Consider the following 22,448-nt stretch of genomic DNA (forward strand, 5'->3'; position numbering starts at 1 on the left):
CGCAAGCTCTGTTAAACATCCAATCCAGTGATAAACATCTTTTAACAGAAGAATATAAAATAAACAGAATTACTCAAATTTAAACCCCAAAAACACAGTAAGGATTCCAGAGGAGAAAATGTCTTTTTAAAGGGTTTTTTTTATTATTTGAGAATAGTTAGACAGAAAAGTGGGTAATGAAAGAGGGGAAAGACATGCAGCAAAGGTCATCAGGCTGGTAATCGAACCTGCAACAGGTTCCTTAGGTGAGTTGTGCGCTATCCCTGCGCCACCACAGCACCCAGGAGAAAATATCTTATTGGTCAACAAGGTTCACAAACACTGCAACCTTTTTCACTTTGGTGCCTCAAGCTTGATAATGCGAATAGTTTGCAAAATCTGGTGATATGAATGGCAATAGAAAAGGTAATTTCTTATACTTAAGGTTTGGAACACATTACATAAATTTGCTGTTTGACAAATTATTCAAAATGACGACTCAATTTGTCTCATTGAAGTGAAAATTTCAAAAATGCAGGATGAAATAAGAAGCTTAAAAAAATAATTTTAAGAAAACTAAATGAGATGTTTCTGTCCATGGTGTAAAAATCATTCAGAGTGATCTAATTTCAAGGCCTGGAAAAATAATAGGAAAAATGTTTTTTTTAAGAAATAATAAATAAAGATTGTTCTAGATTAAGTGTATCATTAATCTTCATCTCAGTTTATTTTATGTAGACAGTTATGTAAAATACGAGTAGCTTCAGACCCTAAACCCATTTTTTAAAAAGTAGCTGAATTTGTGCTTGTTTATGCAAATGTTCTCATGTGAGCTCAAGTTACATAACATGACTGTCACAGGAAATCCTTGCTTTCATTGAGAACAAAGTATTTTCAGGAGAGAAACCCAATTACAGTTGATCAACTTCAGCTGTGCCACCTACACATGAAAAGGTTTTTAAGCATCAGATAGCGATTGCATTTCAGGTAGAAACAGGAGCCATGGGTTGTGTTGGAATCCTGTTTGCTTGTGTGGTGGCTGTGTGCCTTCACAAAGGTTTGTATGCTCTCTGTTTCTCTTTTCAAGGTTTGTATGTAATTGTTAGTGCAATGTGGCTTACTGGTGCTTTAAAAAAAAATCCAGACCATTTTTTAAGAACACATATCATGCTAAATCCACCTTTTTAGCCTTTTTTTGTTTTTTAACTTATCTCCTGGCATTGTGTAGCATCTTATTTTGGGTAAGATTTCAGTCAATATCTCTGTTCACTGTGATGTTTCTATGATGCCACTGCATTTGCTGTGCAACTTCTAAAAAGTTGAACAGTAAATGACTAAATCCAACTTCAGTTGTGCTGAAGTTGCATGCAGACAAGTCAAAAGGCTCATTATGCTGTACTTTCCGCCCTCAGGGAGTGTAGCCACATAGGTTGAATTTGTTTTGGCACACTTGCGAACCACTGCCTCTGTATCGAGGAATTTTCAAAAATACTTTCCATTAAGAGGTCAGTTCCTCTTTGCTTCTGAGACTGGGAGGGACACAGCAACGCAGTTGGCTCTAAATGAAGCTAAACTGACAGCAAAGCTGTGTTGAGACATAGATAATATACACCATGGCCTTCGGATTCTGCTCAGAACGGGTAAATTAGGAGTTAAGAAAAACAAAGGAATTGAGACCAAAGTATCTGAGTTCTACATTTTATAGCAAAGTGAATGATGTATAAAAGGATTTAAAAGCATGATATGTCCACCTTAATGAGATTTGAACAACCATTTCAAATGTACAACAAAACTAAGTCTTGTCCATAGGATCAAGTTGGCTGCTCGCTAGAGATGGTGTGCAAAAGATTCAAGACGGTAAGTTGACAAGTGAAGCCATCTTTTAAAAGTGTCAGGAAAATGACAATGTGGTCTGATTTGCAGAATTGTCAGAAAATGATATTTCTCTGAAGAGGAGCACTGCCATTCAACCAACCATGACTGTTATGTTGAAGCAACAAGCTAAAGAAGGTAAGGTCTGAAATCTTTTTATAAATGGACATAAAGGTTATGGTGGGGGAGCGGCAGCCTAGGCTACTAAAGAAAAGGGGGAGAGGGAGTACTACATGTATGTAAATTGAATCAATCACTGCAAATGGAAATTGATGAGGTGGCTTTGATTAGGCAACGTGTCAAGCGACGCCGCCCACAACGTGTCAAGCGACGCCGCCCACAACGTGTCAAGCGACGCCGCCCACAACGTGTCAAGCGACGCCGCCCACAACGTGTCAAGCGACGCCGCCCACAACGTGTCAAGCGACGCCGCCCACAACGTGTCAAGCGACGCCGCCCACAACGTGTCAAGCGACGCCGCCCACAACGTGTCAAGCGACGCCGCCCACAACGTGTCAAGCGACGCCGCCCACAACGTGTCAAGCGACGCCGCCCACAACGTGTCAAGCGACGCCGCCCACAACGTGTCAAGCGACGCCGCCCACAACGTGTCAAGCGACGCCGCCCACAACGTGTCAAGCGACGCCGCCCACAACGTGTCAAGCGACGCCGCCCACAACGTGTCAAGCGACGCCGCCCACAACGTGTCAAGCGACGCCGCCCACAACGTGTCAAGCGACGCCGCCCACAACGTGTCAAGCGACGCCGCCCACAACGTGTCAAGCGACGCCGCCCACAACGTGTCAAGCGACGCCGCCCACAACGTGTCAAGCGACGCCGCCCACAACGTGTCAAGCGACGCCGCCCACAACGTGTCAAGCGACGCCGCCCACAACGTGTCAAGCGACGCCACGGCCCCCACAACGTGTCAAGCGACGCCGCCCACAACGTGTCAAGCGACGCCGCCCACAACGTGTCAAGCGACGCCGCCCACAACGTGTCAAGCGACGCCGCCCACAACGTGTCAAGCGACGCCGCCCACAACGTGTCAAGCGACGCCGCCCAAGACTGATTTTCTATGGGTGCAAATTCTTCTAAATGGATTTGTCCTGTGCCACATTAAATCATGCTACATTGGTAATATTAACCTGTGGATTACTTGACTTCTATATAGTTTGACGTTTTTTGTCCACGTCCAGTTTATATTCCAAACTGCAGGAGAAATTGGGCATGACATTTAGGATCAGTATCTAGCCAATATTTTATTTTTCCTATATTTTCAACACCATGCAAAACTACCATGCCACCTACATTGCTTCAGTTTAACACTCAGTCTGGTGCTACATCAGTGTCACATGACCAATTTTGATTAAACTGTTTCAGAACTGGGCCAAATGACCTTGAAAATAAAAAAAAGTGGTTACTAATTGACTTTGCATACAAGTATAGTCAGCTGCAATTAATTCTGGACAGAAGTGATGAGGGCCAAAATTTGATGGTGCTATTTTGCTTCCAAAACATGAAGGTCTATATTTAAAACTGCTTCTTCAGAGAAACGGTCTAGTCAATCCAGAAATACAAAAGTACAAATGAAGTGGTTTGGTTTCACACACAAAATATAGGACTAAATGTTTGCATGCAATACATATTGTGAATAGTAAACAAGGTTTCATTAGGTTTAAAGGCCTATTGCAAATGTATGTGGAAATTTGGAAAACATTGCTACCTGGCCTTCACAGATTGAAAAACATCATTGTAAATGTTGAATGGATTTTAAGTTTTTGAATACATTTTTTTTTTGCATATTTCACTGGGGCCTGACCCTAAAAAATTCAAATAAATGAGAAACATAAGTTTAAAAATGTGGCTGCTCAGGACTGAGCACTCTTGCAAACATAATGAAACATGCTGATGGTACCAGACTGTGCAGGCGTGCCACTGATTGCAGCTGTCTCTGTTTATGAATCCCAGGAGGTTAGGCACTCTGGTAGAGGAACATCCCAGAACACTGGCTGTTTTTTATCAGCATTGACACCACAGTGTTGAGTCAATTAAATCGCACAACTTGTGTGCCAAGATGCTGCAGAAAATCTTAGTGAATACATGTATTTAACTTTGTGGAAATATCTAAAATGAAAGATTTAAACTTGTATAAGAGTCTTTCATCTTATTTCCCTAAAATATTTTCAAGATATACTTTTACATACTGGAGTAAGAAAATGGTCAATCTCTTTCATGCAAGAACAATTGTATTTAAATAATTCAGTCTGTGGACTGTGCAAACAAAGTTATCAAGTGCTTGTGCAGCAGTTGTGTTGTCCATCTTGTGGTTGGTGTGTATGTGGATGAAGTGACTGTTTGGAGAGTTAAATTATTCTAAACAATCATTACTGACATATTCCAGATACAATACATAATCGATTGGGTTGGCAGGTTTTGATGTCAGTTGCAACACATCCATAAATGACCACAGTACAATGACGAAGCAAGCATAACAAATATGAACTCTTCTGCATTATAGGTTTTTAGAGGACTTAAATGTTTAATAGGTCTGCTATGAGAGAACTGCTCAGTGTCAAGAAGAAGAATTGTGAGCAGGAGCACATGCTTCAAGTTTTGGAATGATTGTGATTTTGCAGTCCTGCAAGCAAAACGTCTCTCCGAAGAATGAAGAAGTGAGAAAAGATGTTTGATCAATGTTCTGTTACAGATTTTTCACCAGCCAGAGGGAAATGCCAGAATTACATAACATCAGTTTGCTGTGATGTGCATTTTATTCTTTGTTTTGATTTTTCTTTTCAATAAAGTTCATGTGTGGCAAATGGTTTACATCATTTCACTGATTTACCTAAATCCAAAGGTTGAACATGTTTAAGAAATAAAGTGTCACAATATAAATATATTTTATGTATAGCAAACAAATCAGCTAATCTAAATTGTTTTAATTTTATTTGGGCCAGCAATGACTTTTCATAAGACAAAATTAAATAAACCATAATAACACCTAAATGGAGGATGAGATGTAACATCATTTTAGCCTTTAATCTGAACTATGTGACATTTCTGGCTGTTTGTCATTAAGGCAGAAACACATTTCTGAGTTTATATGAGTCCATCAAAACCACAACCTCGAGGTCGTCGCTACCGAGTGTCGCTGCAAACAGCATCATTGGATTGTCGACCACAGCTCATGGCTGCCCATATTCACCCCATAATAGTAAAGAACATACCGCAATTTAGATGTTCCCTACTTGGATGGTACCAAACCAGACATCACTGGTTAGAGTAAGACTGGACAATGGAAAATGGGCTTTAAGGCTGTAATAATTTACAAGAGAAGCATTCTCATGGTAATATAAAGACGGAAAAAAAAGAAGAACCTGTATGACCAAGGTAACAAATTTCATTGGTGCTATTCTGCAAGTGAAATCACATTTTATGGGATCTCATGTCCATGAGCTTTCTCTTGAAACAAAAGAAGCTGAGAGTTATTTTTCCTCTTTACAGTTCACTTTAAGTATCCTCTCTATGTTACAAGCATGAGTCTGAATATTAGCGGTGAAGAATGTTTCATTGCTATTGTCCCATTTCACCTGAAGTATTCTCAGTAGGGAAGATTTCAGGAAAACAGCTCAAAGTGGGATATGGAAGAAAAGCATGGTCGGTGAACTGGAAAGAATCTGACTTTTCCTTCAGGGAAGGTGGCATTCTTCATTGCTGTAAATCTCTGCATGTTTGTGCTCTCTCCATCTAGACGCTCATTGTATTGCTGAATTGCATGTATTTGTTGAGTGTGAAGCAATATCTTCACTTTTTATGGGACCTCTTTGTTTTAAGTAATCACTGAATCTCTCCAAGAGCACTCATGATGAGACAGAGAAACTGGGGAGAGGAGAGACTAAATTAAATCAGCTCACATAAAGCAAAGGCTTGTAACCAGATGGGTGCGTGTCGACTTGTTTGTCAGGGAAGTTTGTCAGTTTGTGCAAACACGTGTGAACAAATGGATCTACAGCGTTATTTCAAATATCCTGGCAGCCATGCCAAATCTGCTGCTGTTAGCATTTGTAAGAATGGTGACAAAATCGGACGGCTGGTTACCAAACCTGGCAGTTCATAGGCTGTGCAGCCTTAAAGGCAAAAGCTTTGAAATCGACTTGGAAGCAGAGCTGTTTGGGAGAAGCACAAGCTCTTGACAGCTTCCCAGGGGCCTCATTAGGGACTCTGTATGACTGGTAGGTGGAGGAAGTAGGACACAGCAACCAAACACAGAGAGACAGGAATATCGCATGTTTATCTCTCTCCATACACATTCATACATAAAGACAGGAGTAGCAAGAGAACCCTATCACAGAGTACAAATGTCTAAGTGGCAGTAAAGTGATGTGTCATTGCTAATGTGTCCACTAAAGACCATCCGTTTGGCAAAAGAAACCTTGGGCAGATTATAAGTAAAAAAATAAGAGAATGTCACTTTAAATTTCTGTGCCGTAAAAGCTAGAGGAGTGAATCTCAGCCAAAGTGTTCAGAGAGTTTTGCTGCTGTTTTTGAAGTTAGTTGATTCATGGGCTTGCATCATGTGAATGAATTTCAATGTTTGCTGGGTCATTGACTTTTAACAGCTTTTGGCATAGTCAGACTTTCACTTGGTCTGAAGAGTCGGTGTAAGGCTAAGTGTCATTAAGACACTTGCCTTTTTTCAAAGTTCTAGAGTGCATGTAGGTCTCTATTTGATGTGCTTTTAGTTATTCATGCATGAACACACATGTATCTATTTGAATATACTTGAGGCAGGCTATCTTCTGACACCCTACATTTACCTCTTCCACAGCCTTCTGACATTGCCCCGTGTGCATATGCATATCCAAATGTTTTTTTTAAATTTCCCATACAAAACGGTTTATTCTTTTGGACTTGCAGACACATGTACCCACAGGCAGGAAACCTACATCCTGCTGTAAAATTAAAAGTAATGTCTTCCTGGGAACAATTTGAAACTGTTTTAAAAAGATTTAGAAATGACTCAGTGCAAGTTGTCATACATTCTGATAAAGCAATCCAATGAATGTAATAGATGTATTAATGGTAAGTCACACACGATTTTCTGAATTCATACATCAAAGGTCTAAGAAGGGTGCCCTGTATCTGTATTAAGCCCCTTTACTTTTACAACCTTGAAATTTACTGGCACACTAATAATAACTGTAAAGGCCTCAGCAATTTGGGAATAATAATAAAAATGACAAGGAGAACATTAACCTGGGATGCAGCCAAAACGCCACTGCAACTCTGGAGGAACTGCAAAGATGAACAGATCAGAAGTGAGGATCTGTCGATAGGACAACTATCATTCATAGGATCTGACTTTCATGGAAGAGTGGTAAAAGAAAAGCCATTGTTGAAAGACAGTCATAAGGCTTCCTGTTTAAAGTTTACCGCAACCCATGTAAGGACAGTCATGTGGGGGAAGGTGCCCTGGTCAAATGAGAGTGTATGGAAAAGTTAAAAAATAATCAAAACATAAATAAACTTAAAACTAAAACATACAGATCTAAATTTAGATTGGAAATGCACACATATTCATCCTCTATTTTTTTCTTGATTATGTTTCTGTAACATTTCTTGTAAATCTACCACTTTATCTCAGTGTTGCTGCCACCTCCACACACCGGCTAATGTTGTTTAAAAGTGAACTTTTAAATAACATTAAAAATGTCTTTGTTAGATAAATGTCAATTTCTTCTTCAGTTGTTTCCTCTTTCACAGTGTGTACCATTCATCCTGGTGTATCACATAGCAAAAAGCTTAAGGTTGTAATGTGAAAATAGATGAAAGAAGTAACAGTGTATGAACACTTTTGCAAGGCTCGGCAAGTGTATGGACAGAAGGATCTTAAATAAGGAAAAGGGATTCCCACTGCAATTAAAAAAAACACCTTCCACAGTCTTTTTCCGTTTTTACAAACATTTTGTAAGAAAACGAAAATATAGCATGAATGTTGAAGTTATTAGTGAACTTATTTGCATGTCCTTAAAGAGTTATATTGTGTGAGATTTACATCCCTGTAGGAAGAAAATATATCTCTGTTTTGCTGCTCTTTCTGTTGTATGAATTTGTAATATATCGCTTCATTTTGAAGGCTCTCCATGAACTACTTCATCATCATCAACTTGGCTGTCCTTGTGAGATATAGGCCTACTACAAGCCTAATCTTCTAATGGCTAAGTGGTCTCCTCAGTGATGACAGGGTGGAATCGATAAGAGGCACAAAGCTAAACGACACGTCCTGCCTTTTCTGTCTATCTCTCTTTGACTCCTTCTCATTCTCAGCCCATTTTGCTTCTCCCCCCCTCCTCTGTTTAAATTCACAGTATCCTAGGCAACAGTTTTTCAATCTCAAGCAGTAGTGAAATGAACGCTGCTTTAATTTGTCTTTATTACTGCTTCGTTGGTCTTTTTTTCTCTCTCTCTTTCACAATATTTTGCACATGCTCAATATGAAATAGCAGGCAAGGTTTACAAAATGTCTTTCCACGCTCCAACGGCTTAGAGGTAATCAATGTAAACCAGGGTTCTCAATCAGTGCCACTAATTTACCCCCACCAGCTCCCATCAGGCCGAAATGATGCATTATTCGCCTAATGTCATAGAGTGGCCTCTCAGATGAACGGCTCTTTAATGGACCTTGATGACTGATGGAAATGCTGGGAACATTATACTTGAGAAAGGCATAGATGAGAAAATGTATGAGAGGCGCATCAGACACATCTTGACTATTTGGCAAAATGAGGCCAGTTGGATTAATTGTTTTCCTCACTAGAAATAAAGAAATGGAAGATAATCTAAACGTCTCCAGTAGTGCCTACTTCTACTTCCTTGCCTTTGCTCTTGTTTTAGCATAAACAAATGAGCATCGTCATGAGCACCAGTTGTCATAATCACATGCTTTAGTGGCATGCATTTGGAAGCATATGAAAAACCCTCTTACAGTAGACCTTCACTGTTGGTGAGCAGTTCTCTGACAACCCACACAGCGTTTTGATAAATGCATGTTCATTCGAAGTGTTTAAATGAAATGCACTTTTTATTTCTGAGCTCCAAGAATATATGCATACACTCATGCAAAACAGCAAATGAGTACATTCCCCTGGGAGAATTATGTAGAGTTGAAAACCTAATTTGAAGCTTGCAGCTAGTGGTTGCACCAGATTATCTCCCAAAGCAGGGCTAGAAAATTGTAGCAATCACTGATTTCTAGCACAGTGCAGAGTTTTATAACACTGTGTCACAACTGACCAAATGCCAGTTAAAACAAAAAAGGAAAAAAAAAACAGGAAACAGGAGAGTGGGGAGAGGAGAGGATGGATGTTCTTTCCCATGACACAAAAAGCAAACAGTCAAAGAAGTTCAAGAAAAAGAAAAAAGAAAATAATACAGAATAGGAATTTGAGTTCTTGAGTAGCGAGCTTTATCACTTCTCAGAGCTTTATTGACTGATATAGCTTTATCACATGAGCTATATCAGTCGATGCCATCTGTCCACAAGAAAACACTGTGGGATCTAAAGCTTCTGAGGCGTAATACATAAAATCCTTTGATTTGCTGTTTGATGGGCGATGCTTCAAATTTAATCTGGAAAACAAGCCAATAACATGTCAGGAGTAGCATTACAATAAAGGTGGACAAACCTCTGAGCGCATATAACAGAAATCAATAAAGCTCAATGAAGTAGTATATTTATGATCATATATGAAAATAAAGCATTTTTACCAATTTTTTAAACATTTTGATATATCATTTATTTCCTTCACATTGCCAGTTAACACTTATACTGTTATTATCTTGATCTGCTGTAGATTTATTATTTATTCATAGTATTAGTCAGTCAGTTAACCAACACCAGTACATTAGTGTCACTTTTAAACATAATGCACTGTTTCCTGTCAATCAGCCACCACACTGACACTATAAGAGCACAGGGTTGCTTGATGGATGACAACCCTCATTTGAACACAGATGGGTTTTTGCTAAGTGGTTCTTTTTGGTCTCAAGTATATGCTCAGCAGTGAAGGAGAAAGGAATGCGCTGATTAAACATAATTCAGTGAAGCGTTTTCCTCTGCTGCATACAAAAATGATAACGTTAGTGCCCAAAGCTCTTTAGGATCATGTATTACATTAGGAATACAATTGTTTTTACAAAGTAATGACGAGATGTATGTTTTCAATATTGAGCTTTTACAAAAACTAATCTTTAAAACAGTAGGAAGTAAGTTAATGATGAAATGATAGTAAATTACTCAAATTTGAATATTCCAGAGTAAATGTACTATAGTTTTGTGTAAACCAGTGTGTTTTGAAGTGATATTACATCCATCTGTTGCTGATGTTTTACCATGTGGTCCAGGATGTAAAATTGTGTGCTGGTATTTTTACATCAATATTCAGAGTTGATTCAACAGAGGTCTATTCTGAAAGCAGATATAACACACACACATATACTGTAACACGCTGCTATGATGTAGAATAAGTAAACAGGCCATCCAGACACAATCTGAGCTTCCAGGCTGATGAATGAAATTACTTACAGAGGACACAAGCTCTGTGACACTGATGGACAGTCTGATATCACCTCCCTAATCTTGCCCCCACTCCTCTCTCTCTCTCTCTCTCTCTCTCTCTCTCTCTCACACACACACACACACACACACATACACACACACACACACACACCCACATCCCCACACTGATTTTTCTTCCACTTTCATTCTTCACTCTTTCCTTAAAGTTTTTTACTCTCACTATGTGACTCACACTTTTTGTCTGAGCTTCTTTTTTTCATTTCTCTTTTCTTCTCTTGGTACTCTTTCTCTCAATTGTTTATCTCTTATTTCCTCTTGTCCCTTTGGCCTTTTATGTCATCTCACTGGAGTTTTTTTCTGATTGCGTCTCCATCACCCTCTCCTACTCTGGCTGTCCCTGTCACACTGTTGTTCCACTCCCTGTCCTTTCTGTCGACATGAATGCACAAAATCTGCAACCACTACTTCGTGTGGAGAGCACAAGGTAACAACAGGCATTCAGCAACAGTCAGATGAACATGAATAAAACATACAGTAGTTGTCTGACTCTCCTTCATTGTCTCCAGCAACACACAATCTGAAGACAGGTGTTTCATTTTCTGCAGAATCGTATTTCTCATTTCACTGTATTTCATTTAAGCCTTTCCTTTGTCAAGTAAATTTAGCCACTGAATATTTAAGAAAATTTAAGAGCTTCCCTTAAGCTATGATGACAGTCCATCGTATTCTTGCTTAATAATTCCGGCAGAACATTTCACCTGTCTTCTTGGCATAATTAGTAGAGTTAATTTAAACTGTCTGGTTTTAAGCACAGTCCTCATAATTTTCTGGATCATTGCAATGTTAGCCTGCTTTATCCATTTAAAAAAATAAATGAGGTGTGATTTGGGGATCATTGTCCTGGCAGTCATCAAATCAAGTGATCAAGTTGATCATAATCTGGGAACTGTTGAAACATCACTCTTTCTGTCAAGCAAGGTCAATGTAAACTTGAACTGTGATTGTGCCAATCTAGAAAGAAAAACCTGTAATCTGGAGCTATCCACATAGATAAGCCAGATGCAATTTGGATACATATTTGCTAAATATGCCAAAGACTGAACAAAAAAAATCTTTGAAGGCATCAAAATGCAAAACCTGAAAACACTTTAAAAACAAGCAAATATCAAACAGAATCATTGTGAAGTCAAATCAGCAGAAGAGGAAGAGAAGGAAAAAGAGAAGAAAAGTGAAAAGAAATAGAGTGAAAAGAAAAAAGGAACAAGAAATAAAGAAAAGACTTGTGGTAGCTGAAGAATTGACAGCCAGAAGAAAACATGGCGGAACAGTCGTTGTTATACTCGGACCATAAAGAGGGACGGACAATGACGGAAAAATTAGAAGCGGCAGGCAAAGCAACACAAAGCAAAAAAAACAACAACAAAAAAAACGGGAGTTTGGTGTCAACTTTCAACATTGATCTGCTGGTATGATTCATCTACAAACAAGCAGAGAGTCAGTCGGTAAGGCAGAAACTGTATTATTATTGTGGGATCACTAAGCATGACTGCATGACTGCTTTAGCTTTAGCCTAGCCACCGGCTCGTTAACACCTGTGTTGTCATATCAGATCTTAATTATATTGTAGTGGTGAAATCTAGAATCTTAATGGCTGATTTGGGTGGTTGGAAAGATTGTTGGGTTTTGTTTTTTAACTGCTGGATTTCGATTTGACTACTAATTTATTAAACATATGGGTAATGTATCTGGGTAAAATAACTTGACAATATTTATAGATAAACATTCATAATTAATATCAAAAAATAAACATTTGTAAATATTAATTTGAAATGTCTAAAGTTAAAGAACTTAAGTTAGTCAATTTGTTCACTTCACTTAGCACTTTGTGGGTTGATGCGCAGTGGTTTATTTTGTAGTTTGCTCAGTATTTTCTTTGCAGGCTGTGTAAAATTAATTTATGTACACCCAAAAAATACGGGTCTGTAATGTTTATTTTTTCTTTTTTTGAAATTGCTTAAAGGTTTTTACCTGCTTCTGGACCATCTGTAAGAGCAGTGCCCTGACATTGATAAATAGATGGCGGATAAACGAAGACAAATACTTGGTCCTTTGAGTGGAATCCTGTTGATAAAAAATCTGTGTTGAATCCTTTTCAAGTGGGGAAACTGCGCAAAGTAAAGGAGAACTTGACCATCATGCGGTAAGATTCCTTCATTGCCACTTGTATGTGCCGATTGCACAATATGAACTGAATGATTAAGAATGAGTACTTCCAAATTTTTGTCTTCACTTCAACACTTAGGTCTGATATTTATTTACAGTTGCGTGTTCCAGTGAAAAAACCTCCCAAAAACACATTGTCACTTCTTTTGGGAAGAATTGGAAAGCTTAATATTAAACTATCTGAACTCCATTAATATGCATGGATATTGCTTAAAAGCAGGGTTCATGCCAGGAAACAAAACAATGTTAAATAAGCTCTACCATTTTTGCTAAACAGAATGATCAGATATGTTTGGTGATAGCTACAAAAACAGTGAGGGTGAAATGTTGTTTTTGATAGAAAAAAAAATACATTAGTAAAATTGTCTGCTCCATGATTTTCATACTTAGTGATTGTAGACCTCTGCAAGGAACTGTTGGACACAATTTTCACATTGTATGCACATTTTCTAGTTTTTTATATTCCTTTGCTGGCACACCAGTAATATCATATTTTGAGTCTTTAGTATGTTCCAACATCATCAGGCGTAAACCTAAATTTGAATGATCTTGAAGGTTTCTGGTCTACATGGAGCATTTGTGTAAAGCAGCTTGTTCACCCTGATTTCTTACTTGCCAGCAGATTAACCTCTTTGCTCTTCAGCATAACTCCTCTTATGCAAGAAAATAAAAAGATTTTTATTCTTTCTGAAAATATGTAACACTCAATTGAATCTACTGAGATAAAATAATTGTCAATTTTGTCTGCCACCCACATAAACTCAAAGTATTCATCTCACTGTTTCTTTAAAGAGAAGTTGTTTTCTTCAATGAAGATGCTGCCTTTTTTCCTCTTTCTTTTTTTTTTACCTGACTTGTTTTCCATCTGACCTGGTTGAGCTGAAATTGAGAGTATTCCTACCCTTCATGGGTTAGTAAAGTGGAAAATAGCGTGGCACTCTCATAGAGCTTGACTGCATCCCACTGATTAGAGCAATCAATCGAGAGATAAAGAGAGGAGGAGGGAGTGCGTGCGTCCATGTGTTGACAGGAGGCTATTGTGACTAAGCAAAATAGACAACCTCAGAAGACTCTTCAACACACTCCACCTTTCTCTTGTACTTATATGAAGTAAAGAAAACAACAATGCATCAGATTCCAGCAAAAGCCCCTATCTTTTCCCCAGACTTTTTGCAGTGTATGCTTTCCACAGGTCAGTCAGTAGGAAGATTTGATTTGACATTCATAGCTTTCTGCTCTCTGTTGACATATGTATGGTTACCTGTAATGCATTACTGTCCTACTCCAATAAGATGTGGCGCACGGGACAGGGCTATGGACCACTATGACACATTATTTGAGGGATGAAGCAATTAAATCTTTTTTTTTTCCTAAAGAAACAGTCATGCTTTGTATGGTCTCAGAATAAAATGTAACATTATATAACATCCTGAGTTGCAAAGTCCAGCTAATGGGTCACATTTCATCTTGAATATTACACAAAACTATTTAGAAACTTATCCTCTGATGTCTGTTAAATGATATGGAAGTAAGACTACTGATTCCGTTTTAAATGCTCTCATTCAACCGAATGACTTTGAGGAGTGTAATGATGCAATCCGCGTTTTTAAAGAGAGATGCGTTGCAAGTCAATTTTTAAAAAGCCATAGAAACCCAAAGACTCAGAGACAGACAGATGTCTCCACACTTTCATTACTGTAGCTTGAGTTTATCAGACTCAATTTTCTGTCTGGTCTCCCTAAAGCACTGGGAGGCAACACAGAAACATTCAGAGTTTTGAAGCTCTGGTGCATGTTGTGACTTGACAGTCAAGCGCTGGCATGAATTCTGTACGTCTTCTGAGAGCGATATAGTTGCTGGCAAGGGAAGAGATTAGGTTTTGAAGTCAAACACTTGGACTGACAACAACATATTCAGTCTGTAATAAATCACTAAGGTGACCTTTAAAAGACAACTCAACAGCTCCTAATACTAAAAGTTCAGACTTAATGCAAATACTAAAATGATCAGAAGCAGATAATTTAAAAAAGAACAATTCAGTTTCCTCGCTCATGTCTAGTGCTTTTAAGAAAATTGCCCTAGAGTCAAAAGTTGGCTTGTAACAAAACATTTTCTATCATAAAGACGTTTCAAGCACTAAGGCCAGAAGTTTATAACTCAGCAGTCATGTTACAGTCTTTCTTTTGAGTAAATCATTCTACAGAAGCAATGTTTAGATAGATTTATTCTTGGTAGTTGACTCTGTGTCAGCTACAGTTTTATTGCTGCTGATTCTGAGCAAAGTTTTTGACACAGAAGACCAGACTGGACAGACCTCTGAATAGTTTAGCTACTCAGGTCAGGTTTAAGGCTTTTTGTTCTTTAAACGGGGAGGAACACCTGAATCAAATGGATGAATTGCCTAATCAACATGACAAAGTGACCTTCAAGGACTGGAGTTGAACAACCCTTTACAAATATTAAATCCGCCACTGTATTTTTCAAAGCTGGTGATGCCCCATACATGTGCACAGAGTTCCCAGGGCAGTTTGTCAAAAGTACTGTTGGCAAGGTTTCATTTTTTCTTTCTTTTCCATTGACCCTCAATCTACCACTATACAGTACAGTTAAGCCCAAAATGTTTAATAACCTCGTCATTTTCAAATATTTCGAACATATTCTTAAAAAGTTTTTTTTTAAACTGGATCGAATATTAACAATTTGAAGTGTCCCAACTGTTGAGTCCTGACTTGAATCTGAGAGAAAACTTGTGAAGAGAACTAAGACAGACATTTGTTTTAAAAAAAATGTTGATACACTGATAAATTATTCATTTAAAAAAAATGAATACTCCTTTTCAATGCTGAATTTTCTTTATTAGGAGACTTACCCCCTATCTGAAATAAGCTTCTTATTGAATAATTTTACATTTAATATTATAAGGGGTATGAATACTTTTGGAATTAATTGTATACAAGACAAGAAAATGTTCAGATAATAAGTTAAGTCAAAATTTAACATGGGAGATGGGCATGTTGTCCGTTATCCTACAATAGCTAGCCCCGCCCACTTCATCACAACACTCCGGGGCTGACTACTGACCAGTTCTCTGTCTAACAGGTCCGGAAAATCTCTAAGACCTGGGTATTACCCTAAAAGAGATCTATAAGAGATAATCTATTTAAACTGGTGTCGAAAGCGATTCGTCTAGCTCTAACTACCTCCAATCCAGAAGTTACGACCCTTTTCAGTTAAGAAACAGTCAGCTGAGTAGCCCTCACAGCTGCGTAATTCCAATAACCACTCCTGTTAACGGTAGCTCGCTTTCTAAAATATAACTTGCTCTTGGAACCGGCTAGATTAAATTTAGTGACTTGGATGTAAGTCCCTGGGTCATTATTTTACTCTCGCCAAAGGAAATTATGAAGCCCCCTTTTCACTAGAACCATGTACCTTAGTTTTACCTTTGTTAAAAGAACTGGAAAATGATTAAATGACTCAATTAATTCCAATGTCCACCAACCTCATTAGAATTTTAGAGTATGAATTTATTAAGCATGCTTAAGCAGGGATATGTGACATACAAATCAATAATCAATTGTATACAAGTCAAGAGCAGTGTAATAAGATCAACATGTATAATCATACCCTCCTGTCTCTTTCCCTAACCTATGTCGCAGATTCTGAGATAGCTTTTTAGGAAGCGAGTTCAACTCATACCCAGTTGGTGGTGGATCTTTAGCAACAGGATCGTCCGAAAGCCTTGGTCTGAATCTTTATCCTTTGTGTGAAAAAATCCTCTTTAGAATGGAAGCAAAGTAGAGAGGGTTCAATTGCTTTTGAAAACCCAACTCTTTTATCCCTTCGGGACCTTTGTCCTTTCTCCAAGTCTGTTGCAATGTTTGGGTTGAGGTAAGACCGACGATCGAATCAGGAACCCGGGTTGGACGATTGGAACTTGTCTCCCTTTGGTGGCACGAAGCTTCAGCTTTCCCCGTGGCTCCAGGGTGTGGTCCGATGTTGTTTCCTCGATCTGCTTCTTCGTGTTAGCTCTACTTCGGTGCCGCAGACAAAGAACAAGAACTTCTCCTTTTCCGTCTGCTTATATACAGTTCTCTGCCATATATGTGTATGGGGAGTGTTAGTTTACGTGGTTTCGGCCCCTCCTGTCTGCTGGCTGGGATGGAAAGTACCGTCCTTTCCTCAGCGTGTTGTTCTTAGCCAACCATACCGCCCCACCCATCCTGTGCGTCTGGCCATCTGTTCAGAACTGCTTGCAACAGCAGGAACTCACAAGTTCCCCTTCTCCTTTTAACATTAAAAACTATATGCTTTTCTCTGATTAACTTTCAAACACAGTCAAATATTAAAAACTATATGCTTTTCTCTGATTAACTTTCAAACACAGTCAAATATTAAAAACTATGTGCTGATTTCCATTAAGCATTAATCATAAGCATTAATCACCTCTTTCACTTATTATAAATCATCAAACCTTAATCATTTCATTGTTATCATGTTATTACAGATCATGATTCGTACACTTCCGAATCATTCAGTGATTACTTACATACAGTCATTTTACCTATTGTATTCATCCATGTTCAACTTAATCATTATCAAAACACTCAATCATTATAAATCAAAACACAAGATTGCTTTATTTCCTTCAGGCCTTCATGCACCTTTTTCTGTGTGTACCTGGATAGATCTCAAACCTCATACCAGTTTTCTTGACACCCCCTCCTTGAGATCGGACGGTGCATCGCAGAAAACACAAAGTCCGAAGTCAAAAGAGGTCAAGTCCATCACCGCAATCCGCAGTCAAGATGTCCTGTTCGTAGCAGGCAACCGGAGATGATGATGGTGTCCAGGTATCCACAACCTCATACTCCGTCAGATTGGACGGCGGAGAAATCCAGCATTCGGCGTCCAACTGTGGAGGAAGTGGAGATCCTGCTGATCCGGGTGGGCTAATGTCCTCCAGGGAAGATTGCAGAAGCGAAGACAGATCCATCTCAGAGTCTGGCAGTGTCGGTGGGTTGTTACAGTACCCCTCCAACTCAGTCAGTAGATCCTGAAAATCCATATCGGTTGAAGGCGGATCTGGTGAAGGAGATGACACGAAGAGGGTGTCTTCTGTCTGGCACGCTTGGTGAGATGAACTGAGAATCTCAGTTTGGGTACCTTTTCTGTTAGTCGCACTGCTGGTTTGGCATCCGACATCGATAAACATATCCGGCGACACGGGACACGCTGGTGGAAGGTACTCGCCTACTGCCACAACTCGTCCATCGAGAAGGTGTAGAGTTGGCAGGCATTGTCGAGTAAGCTGGTGTTCCCATAACTTCTGAATCACGGGCAGCAGGAGTCCCGTGCGTATTGGAGATGTTGTAAGGGCGTCGTCTTCTTGGCCAAAGGCAGAGGTCCACACTATTTTGTGCACCCGTTCCAGGGATCGAGAAGTGGAGGCCGCTATGTAAGGCAAATCTCCTTGCCCTGTGGCGCAGAGAATTGCCGTTACATCGGTGATACGGCTGCTCACGCAACGGTGACACCAGCGGGAGGACGATGCAACCCATATGAATCCATAGGACTCTGCGGCGATCCCACATCCCACACAGCAGGTTGGTGCCTGAGAAGAAACAGCAACCTAGGTAACTTCACGATTAGGGGTTTCGGATTAACAATAACACAACGAATATGCAAAAGCGAAAGCGGAGAGTGTAACTGGTTTAAGCTCGTGTGCCTGCTTGGGCTGCCAGCCAGGGAGAATTAATCACAGGAACCGGAATGTCGTGATCTGGAGCTGGTTCGCCCCAATCATAGACATGAGCGGAATCATGGAATATTGCAGCGTAGGTCATCATCCATACAACGATGGCTAGGTCTGAGGTTTCCTGAAGCCAGTAGAGGACCACCAAGATCCCCCAAACCGTTGCCCAAAGAGCCAGAACTATCCACTTTTGTAGCCATATGCGCCTGCTCCGACCTTTGATGGACAAGGCTTGGCGCGCTAAGTAGACGAGGATAGATACTGCGAAGAGCCCTTCTAGAATAGCTGTGAGGATCTTAATTGGGGCGGTTCGAGTGGCTTGACGACCCCCAAAGACCAACTCCAGTATCAGGGCTGTGGTGTCGGTGACGAGCCATAGGCAGACCACAACGCCCCTGCGCCAGTTGATGCGGGTACGGCCCATCAGGTAACAAGCGAAGAGGGATGAAGCTAACCCACATTTCTGGAGGATGATGGGTCGTAGGATAAGCTTGACATATCCTTGTAGCGCAACGAAGATCCTCATAGGATGTCCCCTGGGCCAGGAACCAGTGTGGCAGTAGAGTAACCAGGCCAGGGTAACCCCTAAGTGCTCAAGGGTACTCACTTGAATTGGAGCAAAAAGTGAGTTGGGGTTCGATGTGTTGGTTGAAGAGTTAGATGCCATGATGTCCGATGGTGGTTCTTTTGGTTCCGATGTTGTCGGCAGCTGCAGCGAGGATTGAATGGCTCGCAGGCACACGGTAGCTGTCTTTTATGCAGAAGCAGGCTCCTCCTTCGGGGGGAGGGGCTGGTACTCCCTTTTTTTGCAACGACAAAGTGCTTTCAGCCACACCTCCAGGACGACTTTGCCGACGATTAAAGCCACGGCCACTCCCAGTAGGCCCAGGATGTATGGCCACAGCATACTCAGCGCACTCAGCAGCCATTGCTCAACAATGTGGAGGCCTCCTTCCACCACACTAGCAGCCTCTTCGACAACCTCGGTGATTGCGGTCACGATGGTTGCTCCCATAGTTTCATACCAGAAACAGTCGTGTTGGTCCGCTCCTTCGCCACATTTCTGCCAAATCTCCTTAGAGATTGTGCAGGTGAGGTTGGAATACAAAAGATTAGGTCCAATCCAGTCAAACCCGGGGTCTACTTTCCCATCACATATACTCTTTCGGAAAGCATGTCCTTCGGCGATGGCTATAAAGGGGTTTGGGATGAAGGGAACTGGCAGACCCAGAATACTCTTGCGCTTCTGGAGGTGGTAACCTAGGATTGCGTCGGTACAGGTCTTTCCGCTCACTATAGCCCTCCGCCATGTGCCATTGATTTTGCGCCAAGTAACTTCTGAAGAGTGAGTGTCATACTCATCTGCATAGTGCTGTGCGCAGTAGCGTTCCCAACCTCGAACCGTTTGGCAGGGTCTTCTAGCCAAACCAATCACGCATTCGAGGATGTTTCTTGTGTTATTTTTACAAGTCATGCGCCAAGGTCTTGGGTTTACGTAGTTTTCAGGTCTCCAAAAAACCCCAGGCCAAATCATGCGATCCTTAGAATAAACTGTGGAGAGGTACTGGTACTTGATCCAATAATTGGTAGACTCACGGAGACAGGGTATAACCCAGGCTTGAAGTTCTTTTTGCTGAAGTCCCCACCATTCCCAGTCCCAATTCCGAGAATAATCCTCATACCAGGCCCGTAAAGCCCATTTAGCGGTCGGAAGGACGTCAGGACTAGGGCAGTGATACCTCCAGGTGGAATAGAAGGTCTTGCTAGTTTGTACGAGGTCACATCGTGGTGACGAGTGGGTTTTCACCCAGCAAGTGTTATTAAGGCTGTCAAAAATACTGCGCGCAACACATTTGTCAATCTTTGCAAAGTCGCCTTTAGGAGCGCTCAGAAGGTCATCAGGAGTTGGAAGGGGTTGAGTACGTAAGTTGGCAATGTGAAAGTCATCTAACCCAGCAAGAGAGCGAACTGCTCCCTCGGGGAAGTCTCCCTCAAAGAACGTTTGGTCTTTGGCTATATATGTCCATGGGAATGTGTTATTTAGCCAGGTTTCAATTTCTGTCCGTATTGAGCGTACAGAGTGCCAGAAATCCGACCGGTATTCCTCTACAGCTGTGACAATATAATTTTGGCCCCTGCATTTGACAAACTTATTCCAGAGGCAGGCATTTAACCACCTAAAGTGGTTCCTATAACAATGCTGCTGGTCAGATTGGTACATAAACCGTGTTGGACCTTGTCGAATCAGGAAGGCCGTAATGTTAGTCAAACTGTCGTTGGGGGGCGGCCTCGTTGCCCAATCGAGAAAGTCGTTTCGGGAGGTGCTGTTAACCCGCGATTGCTCTGTGATGTTGACATCCTCTCTGCAATTTAGGTGATAGTCACCCCAAAACTCCCCTCGTGGGAGCCAGGCCCGACAGCCTGAGGACCTGTGCGGGGCCGGGCATACTACTTCGGTATCCCAGTACCCCTGGTTCGGCAACAGTAGTAGTGATCGACAAGCCATGTTGCAATGCCATTCTGGAAATCCTCGATCCGGATGAATCCAGTTACACCTGATGGTCCGTCGTTCCTTGCGCTGTAGAACCCGTATCCAGCAGAGCGCTCCGGTGTTGAGGAAGTCATAGGCGTAGATCTCCCAGGTCCGATTCAGGAGGTCGTCTAGAGAGGAGTCGTTCAATTTGTAGGCTCGGCTTTCCACATACTTTTTGCCGTTTTCTTTGGCGAATAATCCGGTTCGATTCTGGGCAGAAGTTTCGTTGTCCCATGGCACAAAAATAGCCGTGGTGCTTGTATTCCAGCAGTTGAAGGTGGCATACTTGGAATGTCCATAAGTGACCTTTGTATGCGTAAGGTACCACGGTCCAACTCCGATGAAGTAGAAGATTGTAGCGAGAACAGCAGCAGCAAATAGCAAAGCAAGAAGCGTCAGCAGCCCTTTCAGGCAAAGGGATTTTCCTGTTATCGTAGTCGTTTTCCGTAGCAAAGGTTCGTTAGAGGTGTCCGAGTCGTCGTCAGTGTCAGTAGAGCTGTCTGAATCCGATGTTGAATCCAGCCAACCCTGGTCTGTAGGCTTGCGCCTCATGCCGATGGCATCCATCCTGGCCAGATTAGTGATTCTCTGGGATCCGGTGCATCAGGCGTTGTACAAATTTTTCTTAAAGCCTTGATGCAGCCTTGTTGAGCAGGGTTCTTCGCAACCCGTCTGGTGGCTCTTCTCTGTTGCAAGGCTGTAAATATAGGAGAGGGGTAGGGTAAGTCGGGCTCCAACCCCCTCCACACCCACTTCCAGTGGAACACCCTCCAATAGTGCGGCCGAGGAAACGGGCCTTGGGCGGTGCCGTTTTTCAACGCCTGGTCATACCAAGATTCGTGATTGCACCCTATTGGGGCGGGTACTGAGATGTAGGTGTACAAAGGTTGCCCATGCAAAGTTAGTCTGGTGCGGTACCCCCAGGTTGACGGGGTAAAAGTCCTCTGGTGTGGTGGATTGGGGTAGACCCTGTCTATTTCCAATTTCAATGGAAGCCTGGTGTTATTAAATATATAACATTCTGGATTCATTTCCCTCCTTACTATGGTCTTTGCCATACTTGGTGATGTGGTCCAAATAATCATGTCATTAAGTGAAACTTCACAATACAGTCCTTGCAGTGGTTCAAGGTAATGGGGACCCCACCTTATCCGTAGTTCGATCCCCTGTACCCTGTGATACACTGTATTAAAAGTCCATGGCAGAGATCTTGGGCTCATAGGTGAAATTGATGCATAATGGACCGTGTTACTGGACCCTCGTCCTTGCCAAGCAGGCGGTGCGGTAGGGATGAATAAATGTGGCTTCGTTGGAGGGGGTGACGTGTACTCTTCACTTTCCCCCACATGTTTTGTACACTGGAAATTAGTGGGTCGAAGATATATGAGATACTTGAGAAAATATGCTTCGGTGAGCGGATTGGAAGGAGTGAAATCTTCTCTCGGCATATCAAGTAGTATAGAGGTAGTAGGGAGTCTTAGAAACGGACCTTTATCTGATAGTCC

At 41.2% G+C, this 22,448-nt stretch overlaps 2 protein-coding genes and 1 long non-coding RNA gene across 4 annotated transcripts in view; 2 read left to right on the forward strand and 1 right to left on the reverse strand.

Moving 5' to 3' along the window:
* Positions 1 to 22,448, reverse strand: part of kctd16b (potassium channel tetramerization domain containing 16b) — a 107,609-nt gene that overhangs the window by 20,655 nt on the left and 64,506 nt on the right. The gene's annotated exons all lie outside the window — the stretch shown is intronic.
* LOC114153546 (mucin-5AC-like) lies at positions 944 to 3,259 on the forward strand. Of its 2 annotated transcripts, none has more exons than XM_028032164.1 (4): positions 944 to 1,036; positions 1,789 to 1,836; positions 1,903 to 1,989; positions 2,143 to 3,259. In XM_028032164.1, the coding sequence occupies exons 1-4, from the start codon at positions 982 to 984 to the stop codon at positions 3,012 to 3,014; spliced, it is 1,062 nt and encodes a 353-aa protein (XP_027887965.1). In that variant the 5' UTR covers positions 944 to 981; the 3' UTR covers positions 3,015 to 3,259. The 2 variants fall into 2 exon arrangements, with proteins under 2 accessions (XP_027887965.1, XP_027887966.1); XM_028032165.1 differs by having other exon boundaries at positions 2,167 to 3,259.
* LOC114153547 (uncharacterized) overlaps positions 11,772 to 22,448 on the forward strand; it is a 75,367-nt gene continuing 64,690 nt past the window's right edge. Inside the window, exons 1-2 of the long non-coding RNA XR_003597348.1 lie at positions 11,772 to 11,934; positions 12,453 to 12,632. This is a non-coding gene — a long non-coding RNA (uncharacterized LOC114153547). The remainder of the gene's footprint in view (positions 11,935 to 12,452; positions 12,633 to 22,448) is intronic.

This window comes from Xiphophorus couchianus, chromosome 11 (genome assembly GCF_001444195.1).
Source record: "Xiphophorus couchianus chromosome 11, X_couchianus-1.0, whole genome shotgun sequence".
In the NCBI taxonomy this organism is placed as follows: Eukaryota; Metazoa; Chordata; class Actinopteri; order Cyprinodontiformes; family Poeciliidae; genus Xiphophorus; species Xiphophorus couchianus.